We start from the raw sequence: 17,631 nt of genomic DNA on the forward strand, positions 1-17,631 counted from the left end.
GTTTGATTCCCTTATTTCATCAACAGCACAGCTATGTATTTAAAAAGGAATGAAAAGATATTTTTTACCTTGAATTTCTTAGTCTTTCAAGTTACACAATGTGCCATCTTGCCAGAAATAGAATCCATAACTGTGGACTTCCCTGGTGACACAAAGTATAAGAATTTGCTTTCCAGTGCAGGGGACATCCATTCAATCTCTGGTCCTGGAAGATTTCAACACTCCACGGAGCAACTAAGATCATGTGCCACAAATACTGAGCCTGTGCGCTGCAACTTCTGAAGCCTTCACATCTAGAGCCCATACTCCACGAGAAGAAAAACCACCACAATGAGTAGCCCCCACCCACTGCAACTAGCGAAAGCTCATGCAAAGCAATCAAGACAGTGCAGTCAAATAAACAAATAAATAAAAAATTAAAAAACAGTACCAGCATTTGTTGAAAAATATTTCTAACAAAAAGAAAAAAAAGATTTCATAACTGTGTTTCGTGTATTTATACACAGAAATCTAAAAATCATGTGATAAAACAATGCTTTAGATTTGAAAGTGAGTTAGAAAGGAAAACTGTAATGAGATTGAATGGGTAGGGACAATAAGATGGAGAAGAGGACTGGGGGCTGAGATAAGGGCTTCGTGGAGAACGACTAGGAAAACGGAAGAGTGAGGAAGAAGGAGGGAGTAGAGTGGGCAAAGAGGAGAACACACAGGTGGGAAAGAGCAGGGGTACAGTGAGGATCAAAGACGCTGGAGCCAAATTTCATCTTAGAAAATGCTCCGTTCTTTCCACTCAGTCATTTTTACAGATAAGAAAACTGAGCCCAGAATGCTGATATGATTTCTCCAATACACTGTGTCCAGCAGGTGCCCATTCAGGAGTTCATCTTGACCCTCAGTCCAAAGCTCCTTTTGGGAAAATATTTTCTGTGGCGGGGGGTGGGGTGAGTGAGACTCACACAGATCAAATGCTGGAAGAAAGAAAAGGCAAGGGAAAACTTGATGCAGAGTCGGAGGGAAAATGAGGTCAGTAAAAGACAAATTCGTATAAGAGGCAGTGAATTTCTCTAGAAGGGAAGCTGGGGTTTCTTTGGGCAGGGAGAAGGATGTAAGATGAGCCTGTGAGACAGTGTGGGCAGAGAAGCTCACATCTGGGTCCTGAGGAGAAGGAATTCAAGAGTTGTGATGGTCTTCTGTGTTTGGAGGAGCACTAAGTAAGAGATGTTAGAAAGAACAGGAGAATTCTGATGGCCTAAGAACCAATGAATCTAGAGGGAGGAACCCGGGGAGGTCTGATCACCAGGGAAGAATACTTGACTCCCTTGTATCCTGTCAACTTGAATTCTAATCAGGGTTTATCTCACCTATTCTGGTCTTCTCCTCTGGGGTTTCTTGGTCCAGGGAGCACATAGTTATCAGTGACCTATATGACCACTTTATTTTCTCCCATTCCCCCCCGCCCCCTCCAGGTCATGGTCACCTTCCTGCTGGCCCCACGTTAGCCCTTCAAGTTGACCTATGGTTCTGCTTTTCTTCAGCTCCTCTAGTTCTCAGAATTCCTTAGGCAGCTCCTGAGAAGCCCCTGTCCTTTCTACTCCTTCAGATCTGTCCTTCGTCCACCATAGCCAAGTTTATGCTCAGGAATGGAGCTGCCAGGGAAACTGCAGATCCATGGTGGGGCCACGACTCAATTACCAGCTGCTTCCTGCCCCCTGGCTAGGACCAACTCTGCTACAGAAGTTGAGTTAAGGAATTTAGAAAGATGGTAACGATAACTCTATATGCAAAACAGAAAAAGAAACTCAGATGTATAGAACAGACTTGTGGACTCTGGGAGAAGGCGAGGGTGGGATGTTTCAAGAGAACAGCATTGAAACATGTATATTATCTAGGGTGAAACAGATCACCAGCCCAGGTTGGGTGCATGAGACAAGTGCTCGGGCCTGGTGCACTGGGAAGACCCAGAGGGATCGGGTGGAGAGGGAGGTGGGAGGGGGGACCGGGATGGGGAATACATGTAAATCCATGGCTAATTCATTTCAATGTATGACAAAAACTACTGCAATGATGTAAAGTAATTAGCCTCCAACTAATAAAAATAAATGGGGAAAAAAAAAAAAAAGAATCAGTGGCTCTTCTTCACTTCTCTTTCCAGTCTTCTTCCCACTCTTCCCGTTCCACTTCCTCTCCCTCCTCCTCCATTTTTAGCCTCTGCCTCCCTCCCCTTCCCTTCATCCTCTTCCTCTTTTGACTTCCTCTTCTCCTCCTCCACCTGTTATGTTCCCTAGTGACTCTGCCCAGCTCCTAACCTGTCGGTCCCAGTCTCCATTCCTCAGTTAATTAACTCTTGTTTCTCTTCTACCTACCCAAACTCAAGCTGCCTCCTCCACGCTTTTCCCCAGTCCACAGTGAAGGGTATAAGCACTGGTGGCTACACAGTTTTGGGGTCCAATATTCTTGAGAGTCCCCTTGACTGCAAGGAGATCCAACTAGTCCATCCTAAAGGAAATCAGCCCTGAGTGTTCATTGGAAGGACTGATGTTGAAGCTGAAGCTCCAATACTTTGGCCACCTGATGCGAAGAGCTGACTCATTTGAAAAGACCCTGATGCTGGGAAAGATTGAGGGCAGGAGGAGAAGGGGACGACAGAGGATGAGATAGTTGGATGGCATCAGCGACTCAATGGACATGAGTTTGAATAAACTCTGGAAGTTGGTGATGGACAGGGAGGCCTGGTGCTGCATCCATGTGGTGGCAAAGAGTCAGACACGACTGAGAGACAGCTGAACTGAACTGAACAAAATGTAAATGTGGGGCCTCATATGTAAAAAGCAGGGAAAAAGGGCTTTTAACGGTTCTAAGACATAAATCTTTTCTCTTTCTTTTGAAGTCAGCTTCCTTCTCTGTCTCTCTTTCTGTCTTTCAAGCTGTGTTTGTTTAGTGGTTTTTTTTTTGTTTGTTTTTGGTTTGTTTGTCTGTTTTAATTGGTTAAAGTCACCATCTCTAGAGCAAAGGAAATCTTGCAGCAAGTGCAGACTATCTTAGTTGCCTGGCTGCTTTACTTTCATGACTCTTTTGTGTGTGTTTGATAACTCCTGGTTAAAATGCAATCATATTGTGTGCAAGAGACACCGAAGTAAACAGTGTTTTTGTTTAATTTTTTGGTCTTGAAATGGACTTTTGTGAGACACTGAGAGTGTAATTTCTGTCAATTAGGTGTTAACTGGATTTGTGTTTTGTTGCTGTTTTAACAGCATTCAAATTCCTCTAGCATTACTTTGTTCAGTGTGGATAGAGAATTTTTCTTAATGTCTGCTTCACTCACACGCTTTGGTGTTTCCTTTGTGAGGTGCTTCAACATTTATGGCCACACTGTTGCCTCTTGTGCAGCAGTGGAAAGTTCCTACTACTCCATGCTGGCTCATCTGGTTGGGACAGTTTGAGTAGGAGCATTATTTTTATTCTGACTCAGTCTCATTCTTAGGCAGGTGCCTAGTCTTTCAGTTTTGGGGGTTAGGCCTTCTAAGTGTTCCACCTTGCTCTCAGCAGGATGGAACCTCTAAAAATTAAGGACAGGCTGTTTTAATGTCGCTTCTTCACTTTTCTCCTTCCTCCAGCTGCTGTGTGTCTTCACCTATGTCCTGAAGACAATAGAGCTTTCTGCTCTCCCCTCCCACACCCCCACCCTCCATCCTTTTCTGTGTGGGAGATAGTGGAGAAGATCTGGTTGGGACTTCTTGCCTATCTCAGATCTCAGTCTTGTACCATGAGGAAGGATTTCTCTGGCCTATATCCATGATTCCAATCTTTCAGGAGAACCTGATGAAGTCCATGGAAAAAAGTGAATTTCCCTTATCTGTATGGAGAAGGAAATGGCAACCCTCTCCAGTATTCTTGCCTGGAAAATCCCCTGGATGGAGAAGCCTGGTAATCCATTGGGTCTCAAAGAGTCAGACATGACTGAGTGACTATCCCATATCTGTAACTCTCAGTGTGTGGATACTCATGCTTATAAACTCAGGAGTTTATAAACAATTTTATGTGAATTGTTCTTACTGGCTTGTGTAGCATCTGACATCTGTCCCAAGTAAGCAAGGATTTGCACCTTGTATTTCCTTGCAGGAATCTGTCTTTCCTTAAGTTTTGGGTTAATTGGTGGCCCTGATACTTTTGTGCTGTGATCATTTCAGGATAAGTTGTGGTTTTGCTTATCCAGCTTTTAAAAATTACAAATATCCAAGTGAAACTCTTTCTAGCTTTTTATATTTTAATCTTAATTTTCAAAAAAAAAAATTCTTCCTTGAATTAGCCTGAAATAATTTTTGTTTGCCTATATACCAAGAAATAACTAAATAAAGAGCCTAAATACATCTATCCAGGTGATAAGTAGCATAAACAAATATTTAAGAGACTTTAGACAGTTACAAACACCATGAATGAGGGAGATCAGCATTTCCAGCAGAGAGCAGCATATGATAAAGCAAGCATGAAGCATTCAGGGATGACCAGTAAGAAAAGAATCTTGGATCAATGACTTCACTATATTCTACTAACTTTACTTCCTATATATTCTCAGTGGCTTCTTATTACATGTTGACCTAAAACAAGTAGATGACAAGATATATTGCCAAACAAGATGGTTTATTCAGGACGAGCAGAGAATTGCAATTTGGCATCTGCAATCATGGTGACCCATGTGAAAGCTTGAGAGTCCCCACTTTGGGTCTCCCAACTCTATTTAATTGAGGTTTCTGTTTATTATTTTTTTATATCATTAATAAGAGATCTATAGCAGGACCCTTTGTGTAAACTTTATGCTTATTAATATACACTTTAATCTGAAGTAAAACTCTAAAGTTTTTCACTTCATCAAGTAGGGGTAAGTAATGTTTTCTGATGTCTTGAATAATTTTATGTTGAAGATCACTATAACGTACAATATCATTTGATGCCTGTATCAAATTATGCCAACACTCAAAAGTATTCACTGAGCACCTACCACTTGCCAGGCACTCTGTTAGATGTTGGGGATCCAGTACAGTAGGGATTGTTGAAGAGAAAACCACAGGCCCATAGTGGAGTCACTTGGCTAAAATGCGTGATGCCAAATCTAGATTCAATATCTGACTTAACTGCATTTCCAACCTTCACCAGAAATGTAATCTTAATCAACTATTTTGGAATTTTCTGATCAGCACCAATGAGATAATCTGCCTGTGAGGCCCTCTCCATCCTCTAGAGGAAGAAGAGGCAATCTACATGATAAAATTCTCGCTATTCCCTTCCCCTCAAAAAAGAAGATGTCCCGGTCTAAAATAATCTTTTCCTTTCTTTTGATAAATAGCTCACCTGACCTGCCCCTTTTATAAAAACCTTCCATTTTATGCTGTTTCTCTGAGTGCCTTTGTAGTTGCTAGATGGGATGTTGTCCAATTCATGAATCATTGACTAGAGCTAGATCTTCAAATTTACTCAGTTAAAAGTTTTTTTTCCCCACACAGGCTATAGATGTAACACCTCAGGACAATCTCTGAAGTCAAGATCCTGTTGGGTAAACAAAACAGTTAAGGGTCACCATTTTGGAAAATGTTGTTTCAAGAATGCATTTTTTTAAAATTTATCTAGAGTTTATACATTATAATAAGTCTCAGCACAGCAAGATTTACAATTCTTGTTTTAGTGTTTTATCCCCCAAGGAATCTAAAACATCTTAGAAAAAGGTTATTGCATTGTGTGTAACATGATTCACAAGTATAACAAATGCTTGTTCTCAGGCAGGTGCTACATGACTCTTTGATGAGTGAATATATATCAATGCAAGTCAAACAGAGGAGGCTGTTCTTTATTTTGCAATGCTCCTGTGGTCTCTGTGATGGCTACTGGCTGCTCTCTATGAATAATGAAGAATATGTGTCAGTTTATATTGTTTCTCAGGTAAATCATAGGGGATCCTGGAAAAGCTAATAAAGCAATGAGTGAGAACTCAGAGGTGTGAATGAGGTGGCTGGGAGTGAGAAAGGGGGAGAGAATATTTGAAGAAATATTAAAAAAAAAAAAAAACAAACAAGAGGAAGACAGAGTAACAGAAAAGAGCAGTGGCATGAGAACATTAAGTAGGTTGCTGGGAAGACATTTAGTTTCATGCTTTTATTTCTTGGTTGAGAAAGTCCTTACTGGTACATTGACTTTTCAATTCCACAAAAGACTTGGTCCATGACAGTTAGATTGGGGAAGAGGAACAGGATGGAAGCTGGTGACAAGGAGAGAACTTGGAAGCCAGAGAGAGAGTCAGAACCGGAAGAGAAATGAGCACTTGGGTAGGCAGTCTTGGGATTAGGGAAGGAGCAGATTGTTGTTGCTTTTTTTTTTTTCAGACAGTGAATAAAGGGAAGGTTCGTTGGTAGGAGAAGGAAGTCAGAGTAGAGGTGTTGTGTGGTAGGTTTGCTTAGAACAGAAATCAAAGACCAGCTTTTCTGAGAGAAAAAAAATCTGCAAATGAGATGCTGTTTCTGCACCTTCTGTTGCTCCTGGCTCTCCTCGTGAGTGGAGACAATGAAGAGAATAGGAACTCTATTCCAGAAGGTAGGTATATGTGTGTGTGAATGTGTGTGTGTGTGTGTGTGTGTGTGTGTGTGTGTGTGTGCATGCCTGTGTTTATGGGGTGGTTTCCCAAACCAGAAGATTGAGAGTATCAGCTTAGTTTCATTCTGAGTATCCCTGACTCCAGACCCCTGGGCTCTTTTGAAGATTATATGCATATATAGCACATAGGGCCCTGGAGCAGGCATGTGTCTGCTGAGATATCTTGCCTTTCATCTGGATTCTGAGTTTCCTTTCTTTAGTACCTTTCATCCTCCAATCTTTCTCCTTCCCAGTGCCCCTTCTCATTGTCTTTGTTCTTTTCCCACAGGCTTTCAGGAGCCCGTCTCCTTCCAAGTCATCTGTGCCTTATCCTTTTACAACAGTTCTTGGGTGCAAAGTCTGGGCTCAGGCTGGTTGGGTGAGTTGCAGACTCATGGCTGGAAGAGCAGCTCTGGGACTTTTATTTACCTGTGGCCTTGGTCCAAGGGCAACTTCAGCAATGAGGAGTTGATGGAACTGCAAAATTTTTTTCACGAGCTCCTCATTAGATTTGTTCAGGCATTTTACAAACATGCCAGGAAATGGCAATTTGAATGTAAGTTCATTTTCCTTAACAGGGATTGGGGATATGGTAGGGGGTGTGTGGGTTTTAATGAGTTTATTTCTCTAAGAAACAACCTCCAATCAATTCTGAAACTTAACTCTCTACACCATAGAATTTCAATTGTATCCTTTTGGACAGAGGGTATAATCTAGACCCTGATTTCTCAGAAGGTTCAAGACTTCTGCTATTTACAGACTACCTGTCTCAATGACTGCAGGCTTGTGCTTTATTATCTCACGTCATTGGTCACTTGCAACAGCCCCTTTCCGCAGTTTCCAACTAGGCATCTATGTCTATATATTCAGTGTTATCTATTTCATTTCATTCATCCTGGGTTATTTTAACCCCCACTTTCTCACATTAAGTCCTTCCTTATTCTCTTGCTCACATAACTTACGCTGCCTTCTTTAAATATTTTACCCTCTCCTTATGTCATTCATCTCTTCTTATAATCCCAACTGCCAATAATTCCCCTTTCTCTGGATATCTGATGAAAGCAATCTTGCTTCATTTCATCAAATCATCTGAAATTCTCCCTTCTGTTTCCATCATCCTTTGATTAATTTTATCTTTTTTATGCCCTCTTTTCTCTAATTTTCTTTGTCAGATCCCTTTGAGGTACAGACAGCAAATGCCTGTGAGTTGCATGCTGGGAAAGCCCCAGTAGGATTTGTGCGGATTGCTTATCAAGGATCAGACTTCTTGAGCTTTCAGAACAAGTCATGGATGTCCTCTCCAGAGGGTGGAATGATGGCTCAGGGCCTCAGAAGACTATTCAGTTTGTTTGGAGGAACCAATGAAATAATATACAAGCTGCTCAGTGATACCTGCCCACGTTTCCTCTTGGGTCTTCTTGATGCTGGGAAGGCATATCTCCAGAGACAAGGTTAGTCCCACACCCTTCTCCATTAATACTTTGTTCTAAAGTCACACATTTTCATTTCCTAACAAGGAACTAAGAGAGGGAGGGGATAATGGGTGAGCATCATAGATATGGGAAAGTGAAAGTTGCTCAGTTGTATTTGATTCTTTGCAACCCTATGGTCTATTACAGTCCATGGAATTCTCCAGGCCAGAATACTGGAGTGGGTAGCCTTTCCCCTACTCCAGGAGTTTTCCCAACCCAGGGATCAAACCCAGGTCTCCTGCATTGCAGGTGGATTCTTTACCAGCTGAGCCACAAGGGAAGCCCAAGAATCCTGGAGTGGGTAGCCTATCTCTTCTCTAGAGGATCTTCCTGATCCAGGAATCAGACCAGGGTCAATGTGGGAAAGTGTGTCAATCTAAATTGATGTGAAAATCTGAACTTCTGGGTCTGCCTTAGAGTCCTCATGTGATGACCTTCCCTGTCCTCTGCAGTACGACCGGAGGCCTGGCTGTCCCCTGGCCCCAGCCCTGGCCCTGGCCGTCTGATGCTGGTTTGTCACGCCTCTGGCTTCTACCCAAAGCCCATTTGGGTGATGTGGATGCGGGGTGAGCAGGAGCAACGGAGCACTCAGAGAAGTGACGTCTTACCTAACGCTGATGGGACGTGGTATCTTCGGGTTTCCTTGAATGTGGAAGCCAGTGAGGCATCTGGCCTGAGCTGCTGGGTGAGACACAGCAGTCTAGGAGGCCAGGACATCATCCTCTACTGGGGTGAGGAAGAACTGGGGCCCCGCTGGAAATGGAGTAGGTTGTTCTCTAGTAGAGCAGAAGAGCTAGATGAAAATTTGGGCATTCTAGGGACTCCAGACCCAAAAGAAATAAAAATAAAATAAAAAATATGTGAGTTGAAAATGAGAACCCTAGAGACATAGGGAAATCTTGAGGTTAGATGAAGGAGGGATGAGAGAAGAAATAGGGAAGAAGGAGATGGTGAGGTGACACTCCAATAACAAAGGAAGAGCACAGAATGCAGCAAAACAGTGGGTGGGTTTGTGAGGGCACCTGTGTGTGTCCCATCCACAGATCATCACAGCTCCGTGGGCTGGATCGCCTTGGCAGTGATTGTGACCCTGGTCCTCATGGCAGGTCCTGCATTTTGGCTTAGGAAGCACTGGTGAGTTCTTCGTGTGCATCCTTCCTGCCCTTTTTCAAGTGCCCACTTGTCTGTCCATCCTTTTCTTCTCTCTCTCATCCGTTTTCCTCTTCCCAGCCCTCTTCCTTCTTAGCTGTCATTTCTCACCTCCACTCCATGTGAAGTAATTTCCATCTCTGTTCTCATTAGGACACACCATGGATCCCCAAGTTCTAGTCTCCGTTTGGAATGAGATCCCGGCTGCCCAGGAACTCAGGACACATCTAAACAGACTTAGGTGATGATGGCCTTTTCACTCTCCTTACAGAGAGTTTTTAGTTGTTGTGTTTTTTTGCTTAATGATCAGTTGTCAATTAAGCTAAATGATATTTTTGCAGAATTTGTCATTCTAACCTGTGTTGGGGGTTTTAAATTCTGGATGGAATAAGGTCCTAGGATCCTTCACGTATTCAAATGTGAGTGCATCATCAGGCTTATTTCAGATGTTACTTCCTCCAGAGGGTCTTCCCTGATCCACAAGTGGGAGCTGTCTCTGCCTCGTCTGATCTGCCATTATAATTTAACTGAACTTTTTAAAATCCTCCTCACTTTAGACCCTTTGTTGTAGCTATTTATTTCCCCTTTCCCTTCTATTTTATAAACTTCTTGAGAACAAAGTCCATGCTTTTTACTATTTGTATCTATGGCAAAATGTCTTATCTGCATGTATGCTGTAAGTACGCTATAAGTAAAAATCTACGTTGAATTTATTCTGAATTTATGATCTTTAAAAAAATTTTTTCCTTCCTGTCATCTTTGTAGTAGTTGAGACATCTGATGCTCTTCTGGTTGAAAGTCTTTTCACTTGGCCAAGAGACTGCACTTAGTGATTTTAGTTTTTAGTGATTTCTCTGAGCCTTTGAAGAGAAACACAGTTTTTATAGTTGACCATTCTCATTTTTTAACTCTAGAGATTAATTTGAGTGAAAATATTTCTTTATATCGAGAGTCCATTGTACAGCAAAGATATCAAACCAGTCAATCCTAAAGGAAATCCATCCTGAATGTTCACTGGAAGGACTGATGCTGAAGCTGAAGCGACAATACTTTGGCCACCTGATGTGAAGGGTGTACTCATTGGAAAAGACCTTGACCCTGGGAAAGACTGAGGGCAGGAGAAGAAGGGGATGACAGAGGATGAAATGGATGGATGGCATCACTGAGTGAATGAACATGAGTTTGAACAATAGTGAGACAGGAAAGGACAGGGAAGCTTGGATGTGCTGCAGTCCATGGGGTTGCAAAGAATTGGACATGACAGCGATTGAACAAATTGATTTATAAGTATTCTAAATAAAAAGCAGAAGGCAGAATGTAGACTCATATTATCTAAAATGTTTCAGTGATAAGGAACAGAGTTATCACCTTGTTAGACATATAGAATCTTGGACCTCAGCTGAGACTTCCTGAAACACAATTTGTATTTCAGCAAAATCAGCAGGGTTTATAAATGCATTAAAATTTGAGAAGCACTGATATGGGTGACATCTGAGAGGTAGTCGTGCTAGTGTGTCCCTGAAGAGAAAAGAAGATGATCAAGAAAAGAGAGCAAGAACTTTGATCCTGAGATTGAAGTGAGATCAAGGCAAGAGATAGAATACATTCTTATGGATTTTTGAGGATATGCTTTGCAATGCAGAGAACATGGGTTTCATGTGTCCCATCCCTGGTCAGGGAACTGAGCTGCCACGGAGCAACTAAGTCCATGCACCGCAACTAGAGAGACTGGGTGCTGCAATGAAAAGATTCTGCATGCCGGAACTAGGGCCTGACTCAGCCAAATAAAAACAAACCAAAATTGGTCATCATCTCATGAATCCACAAGTCTCGTTCCTTTCTCACATTTTCCACATCTTCACCTTAGCATTATAGCTAGTATGTTTTATACAATGTTTCTCATTTCAATATAGTTTACTTTGATGGTCTCTCCTCTCCAGATTTAGGTCTGCTTTCTGGAGGGAATCTAAGCATAATTCACCACCTGGTATAGAATATTTTCAGCCCCTAGAATTTTTCTCCCTCATGCTTCTACTTCCCAGTCAACATCCATTTTTTATTCAATATATTTTTAAAGACAACAAATATTCTAACTATTATGACCAGAGTTTAGATTTGTTTTTGAATTTCATGTTACTAAGGTCATATTTTCAGACCTATTTTGTGTCTGCCTTCTTTCAGTCGACATTATTTTTGTGAGATTTATTCATGTTGTAACATATAGCAGTAATTCTTTATTTTCCACTGCTGTGTAGTATTCCATTGTGTGACTGTACCACCATTTAGTTGTTCTACTGTGGATGGACATTTTCATTGTTTCCAGATTTCAGTTATGTTGAATAATGTTGCTTTGAACACTTGTATACATATCTTTTTGCAAACATAAACAGCCATTTCTCTTGGAAATAGACATACAAATGAAATTGCTGAGCACAGTTTATATGTATTTTTCACATTTGATAGATAAGTGGCAAACAAGTTTTCAGTGGTTATACCAATCTACCTTTCATCTTCTCAACAATGTCACTCATATTTGATGTATTTACCCTTTACATTTTAACCCCGCTAATGGGGGTATAGTGAATCCAAATTTTTTGGTTCATGTTTCCATGATGGCTAATGGTACTTGACATATTTTCACATGCCTTTGAGCCATTTATTTACACTGTTTTGTGAAGAGCCGGTTTAAGGTTTTAGCTGTGTGTGTGTGTGTGTGTGTGTGTGTGTGTGTGTGCATGGGAGAATGTGTAGTGATAGGGAGGGGATTCAGTCTTTTCTTATTTATAATTTCTTGCGTACTACTCCTTTGTTGGATATGCATTGGGAATATTTTCTATTTCTTGGTTTACTTTTCACTCTCTTAAAGTTGAATTTTGATTAAAAGAATTTCTTGCTAATGGGATACAATTCATTGATATTTTTTCTTATGGCTATTTTATTCTACTCTTATAAATTACTTACCCTTACCCCAAGATTATGAGATACTTTCCTTAATCTATGGTGTTCAAACTCGAGGGGATATGAGCATTATCTGGAAGGCTTTTTAAAGCACATGTCACTCACTGGGACCTATCTCCAGAGTTTTTAATTCTTTAGGTCAGGGAAAAGTCCTAAGAATTAATTTTTTTACAATTTCCAGATGATGCTGATTCTGTTAGTCTGAGGATTTGACTTTGCAAATCACTGTACTATTGTATCTTTGAGAAGCTTGACTATTTTCCTTTTTACTAAATGTAAATGTGTACACTATACCTGGACTTGATTTTTGTGTCTAGTGTGAAATAGGGGTAAAATTGTATTTTTCAGTGTTATTTAATTGATTAATAACACTTCATGCAGTACCAGTTGTATTGTAATTTAAGTGTCCATATGTATTATGGTTATTTTCTGGACTCCTTATTTTGGTCATTTCTTGCATAAATCTATCCTTTTGTCAGTGCAATGTAGCAAAGTGATCTTGGTTACTCTAGTTTGTAATAAATATTGATAACCATTAGAGTGAGTCTTCCTACTTTTCTCATCTTCTTTGAGTGCATCTTGTGAAAGGAAAGGAAAATATAATGGTGATCTTTAGGCTTAATAAATAAAAGTCAGACATATCTCTACATTTTAGAAAACAGAGTTGTCTATTTGAATGTAAACATAAACACTGGGGCAACAATTATGAACAAGAAAGCAATAGAAAATTAAAAACTTTTTGAGGTTAAAGGTTACTTTCAGAAGCCATAGCAACTGTGTCTAAAGTCTGCATATCTATGACCTCTGTTAAAAATTACATTTGAAAGTCAATAAGACTTTGAAAAGTGAAAGAGGTAAAGTGAAGAGGATTTTGAAAGTGAATATATCCAGTGTTATAGGCTGAACCATGTCTCTCTAAACACAGTTTAAGCTCTAATAACCAGTGCTTCAGGACACAGCTGTATTTGGAGGCAGGGCCTTTACAAAGGCAATTAAATTAAGAGAAGGCTGTTAGGGTGGGCCCTAATCAAATCTGAATGGTATCCTTACAAGAAGAGGACATTTGGACCCACAGAGAGTCAAGAGGAATGTGTGTGCATGGAGGAAAGATGGTGTGGGGACACTGATGTGAGCAGATGGCCATTTATACTCTAAAGAGAGAGCCGGTGGGAGGAACCAAACCTGCTGGCAACTTGACCTTGGACTTGACCTTGGCCTCTGGATCAGTGAGAAATAAATATTTGTTGTTCGAATCACCCAGTCTGTGGTACCTCTATGGAAACACTAGCAAGCTAGTAAATACATCCAGTGTTGGAAGAGTCTTCTTCTAGACAATTAGGCATTAAGCAAAGTAGACAAGTAAATAAGCAAATAAGCCTTACAGGATAATAGGTAAAAACTTAGCACTTGCAGAACATATTAGGGGAAAATCAAAGTTTTCTTAAAATATTTTTGGAGAGAATACTCTTAAGGAGAACTCTGAGTAAATATATAGCAAAGGATGTCTTTATCTGCTTTCTATCTGAATATAAGGGTCCTCAGAATAAAAAGGGGGGAGTATTAAATGCAATTGGTACAAGAAAAGGCACCCGACAGATGTGCTATTATCCTTCTTATGTAGTGATTGCTGAAACAGATCAGAGCCATTAAGCAGTTAATCAAGAGACTGTCCTTTGTTCAAGATTCTCATCCCATTCTTATGGAGGAGTTAAAGTTGATATCTAACAGGTGAGGTGTTATATAGGTGCTTGTCATGTGGGTTCAGCCTCAAATCTTGATATCTCCATCAATTTCTGAATTAAAAACCACTTGAAATATCCTCATGGATATACTCTATCATTGCTTCAGTGCTATATGATTACTGCAGCCCGTGTTGTGGGTTCTGAGTGAGCAGGACATGTAAGCCGCTCAGATATAGAAAAAGTGGATTTAATAAGGTTCATCCATCCCTGGACTTTCTCTCATAAGAGAAATACCACTGTCTACATTTATGGTTGGTTTACATGTTTCTTTCTCTAGAGTATGACCTTCTGTATTTCACTCTTTCTCATCTTAGTGTTCAGCACATCCTTTGGTATTTATTAAATACTAGCTGAATTGTTAAGATATAACTGAAATCTGAAAGAAAGAAACTTTGCTTAAATGGATTTATACTCTCAAGTTGCATACAATTTTCAGTTGTTTTCTTCACTGTATAAATGAACATTATTTGTCAACTTCATTAATATGCCTTGGAGTTTTCTTTTTCCTGAATCTAAAGATTTATCCTTTTCATTAATTCTACAAACTCTCAGCCATTATTTCTTTAAATATTTCCTCTTCTCATTACTTGTTTTGTCTCTAATGAAATTCCTATTAGACTTATACTGGATTTCATGCTAGTCTTCATCACTCTTAACTTCTTCATTCATATTCAACAGCTCTTTACCTCTGCACTGTGATATAGGAAATTCTTTAGCTTTCCCAATATAGAAATAACTAAAAATTGCTTTTTCTATTGGTTGCTGAATTCATGTATCAATATTTTAATTATAGTGTTTAGAATAGTTATTTTTAGAGGCTTAATATTCCTGGCATTTTTTGATGTCTCTTTCTCTGCTGAAATTATTTCTTTTCATATCTTTAAGCTTTTAAAATATTAATATAATTTCCTTTATGTGTGATTTCTTGAGAGAGCTAACCTATATTTGTTTGCCTGCAAACTTCCCTTTTGCTGAATTATTTCTTTCTGTGTTCTGTAATTTTGGATTGGGGAAGTTAAATGTTGGGAATTCTCTGATGGTCTAGTGGTTAGGATTGGGCCTTTTCAAGCCCAGGGCTCAGGTTTGATCCCTGGCCCAGTTACTAAGATCCTGCAAGTGACACAGCCAAAAGTAAAATAAAATAAAATAAAATCCACCAAGTGTCACAGCGATAGTACAAACTTGGAACCACATTTTGTTTAAATTGATTGGATTGTGCTTTCTAGAATCACACAAAAGAAATATTCTTGATCTCTATTATCAGATTTGTGATTAGCAATTCTCAGAATGAGAATCAAACAAGTCAATGTTCAGTGAATACACAGCCAGGCAAACTTTCTTCCCTGGATTAATCAATAGATCCTTTCTAGTCCATCTTGTCACTTAGAAGACTGTATAGCAGGAAACTCAGTTGCAAATTTCACCTTATTTGTCTGGTCTTAAGGACCTGTTTCCTGATACAAGTAACCACAAATAGCCAAATCTTTACGGAACCTACATATTGTCTTGTATGCTCAAGTATCATTTCCTGTTTGCATCTCTGGGTTTCCATTTCTTCTATGCTTGGTTCCCTTATTTCTTCATGAATGCAGTTATGTATTTAAAAAAGAATTAAAAGACACTTTTTATCTTGAATTCTGGATCTTTTGGAGTGATGTAGTGTGCCATCATTCCAGAAATAGAATCCATAATGGTGTTTTATGTATTTATACACTGGAATCCACAGTAGTAGATATAATGGTCATTGGAGTTAAATTCACCCATTCCAGTCCGTTTTAGTTTGTTGATTCCTAAAATGTCGATATTTATTGCCATCTCCTGTTTGACCACTTCCAATTTGCCTTGATTTGTGGACCTAATATTCCAGGTTCCTATGCAATATTGTTCTTTATAGCCCTGGACTTTACTTCCATTACCAGTCACATCCACAACTGGGTGTTGTTTTTGCTTTGGCTCTGTCTCTTCATTCTTTCTGGAGTTATTTCTCCATGTGATCTCCAGTAGCACATTGGGCATCTACCGACCTGGGCAGTTCATCTTTCAGTGTCCTATCTTTTTACCTTTTCTTACTGTTCATGGGGTCTTCCCTGGTGGCTCAGAGGGTAAAGCATCTGCCTGCAATGCGGAGGCCCAGGTTCGATCCCTGGGTTGGGAAGATCCCCTGGAGAAGGAAATGGCAACCCACTCTTGTACTTTTGCCTGGTAAATCCCATGGACAAAGAAGCCTGGTAGGCTACAGTTCATGGGATTGCGAAGAGTGGGACACAACTGAGCGACTTCACTTTCACTTTCACTGTTCATGGGGTTCCCAAGGCAAGAATACTGAAATGGCTTGCCATTCCCTTCTCCTGTGGACCATGTTTTGTCAGAACTCTACACCATGACTTGTTTGTCTTGGGTGGCCCTACATGGCACTTTCAGATGTTCAAGCTGGATTTAGAAAAGGCAGAGGAACCAGAGATCAAATTGCAAACATACACTGGATCATCAAAAAAGCAAGAGAGTTCCAAAAAACATCTACTTCTATTTTATTGACTGTGCCAAAGCATTTGACTGTGTGGATCACAACAAACTGTGGAAAATTCTTTGAGAGATGGGAATACCAGACTATCTGACCTGCCTCCTGAGAAATTGGTATGCAGCTCAAGAAGCAACAGTTAGAACTGGACATGGAACACATGACTGGTTCCAAATTGGGGAAGAAGTCCATCAAGGCTGTATATTGTCACCCTGCTTATTTAACTTAAATGCAGAGTACATCATGAGAAATGCTGGGCTGAATGAAGCACAAGCTGAATTCAAGACTGCCTGGAGAAATATCAATAACCTCAGACATGCAGATGACACCATCCTTATGGCAGAAAGTGAATAAGAACTTAAGAGCCTCTTGATGAAAGTGAAAGAGGAGATTGAAAAAATTGCCTTAAAGCTCAACATTCAGAAAACTAAGATCATGGCATCTGGTTCCATCACTTCATGGCAAACAGATGGGGAAACAGAGACAGAATTTATTTTTTTGTGTGTTCCAAAATCACGGCAGATGGTGACTGAAGCCATTAAATTAAGATGCTTGCTCCTTGGAAGAAAAGATATGACAAACCTAGACAGTGCATTAAAAAGCAAAGACATCACTTTGGTGACAAAGGTCCATATAGTCAAAGATATGGTTTTTTCAGCAGTCATGTAAAGATATGAAAGTTGGACCATAAAGAAGGCTGAGCACTGAAGAATTGATGCTTTTGAACTGTGGTGCTGGAGAAGACTCCTGAGAGTCCCTTCGGCAGCAAGGAGATCCAACCAGTCCATCTTAAATGAAATCAGTCCTGAATATTCATTGGAAGGACTGATGCTGAAACTGAAGCTACAATACTTTGGCCACCTGATGTGAAGAACTGATTCATTGGAAAAGACCTTGGTGCTGGGAAAGCTTAAAGGTGGGAGGAGAAGGCGATGACAGAGGATGAGATGGTTGGATGGCATCACCATCTCAATGGACATGAGTTTGAATAAACTCTGGGAGTTGGTGATGGACAGGGAGGCCTGGTGTGCTGCAGTCCCTGGGGTCACAAAGAGTTGGACATGACTGAGTGACTGAACTGAACTGAACTGAACACTGGAATCCAAGAATCACATGATAAAATAATGCTTTAGATTTGAAAATGAGTCAGAAAGAAAGGTGAAAATAGATTGTA

The 17,631-nt window shown here is 40.2% G+C and overlaps 1 protein-coding gene across 2 annotated transcripts; it reads left to right on the forward strand.

The window, feature by feature from the left end:
* The first annotated feature begins 6,435 nt into the window (after positions 1 to 6,435).
* Positions 6,436 to 12,663, forward strand: CD1A (CD1a molecule). Of its 2 annotated transcripts, none has more exons than XM_020911090.2 (6): positions 6,436 to 6,579; positions 6,908 to 7,174; positions 7,791 to 8,069; positions 8,543 to 8,821; positions 9,134 to 9,224; positions 9,393 to 12,663. In XM_020911090.2, the coding sequence occupies exons 1-6, from the start codon at positions 6,498 to 6,500 to the stop codon at positions 9,433 to 9,435; spliced, it is 1,041 nt and encodes a 346-aa protein (XP_020766749.2). In that variant the 5' UTR covers positions 6,436 to 6,497; the 3' UTR covers positions 9,436 to 12,663. The 2 variants fall into 2 exon arrangements, with proteins under 2 accessions (XP_020766749.2, XP_070323688.1); XM_070467587.1 differs by having other exon boundaries at positions 6,436 to 6,555; positions 6,905 to 7,174.
* The last annotated feature ends 4,968 nt before the right edge of the window (positions 12,664 to 17,631 follow it).

The sequence above is a fragment of the Odocoileus virginianus genome, chromosome 5 (assembly GCF_023699985.2).
Source record: "Odocoileus virginianus isolate 20LAN1187 ecotype Illinois chromosome 5, Ovbor_1.2, whole genome shotgun sequence".
NCBI classification, from domain to species: Eukaryota; Metazoa; Chordata; class Mammalia; order Artiodactyla; family Cervidae; genus Odocoileus; species Odocoileus virginianus.

Bases quoted from the DNA above. Each gene is read 5' to 3' on its own strand.
- CD1A (XM_020911090.2), top strand. From the start codon at position 6,498: ATGCTGTTTCTGCACCTTCTGTTGCTCCTGGCTCTCCTCGTGAGTGGA. The intron at 6,580-6,907 runs GTAGGTATATGT...CTTTTCCCACAG, and splicing joins TAGGAACTCTATTCCAGAAG to GCTTTCAGGAGCCCGTCTCC. The intron at 7,175-7,790 runs GTAAGTTCATTT...TTTCTTTGTCAG, and splicing joins CAGGAAATGGCAATTTGAAT to ATCCCTTTGAGGTACAGACA.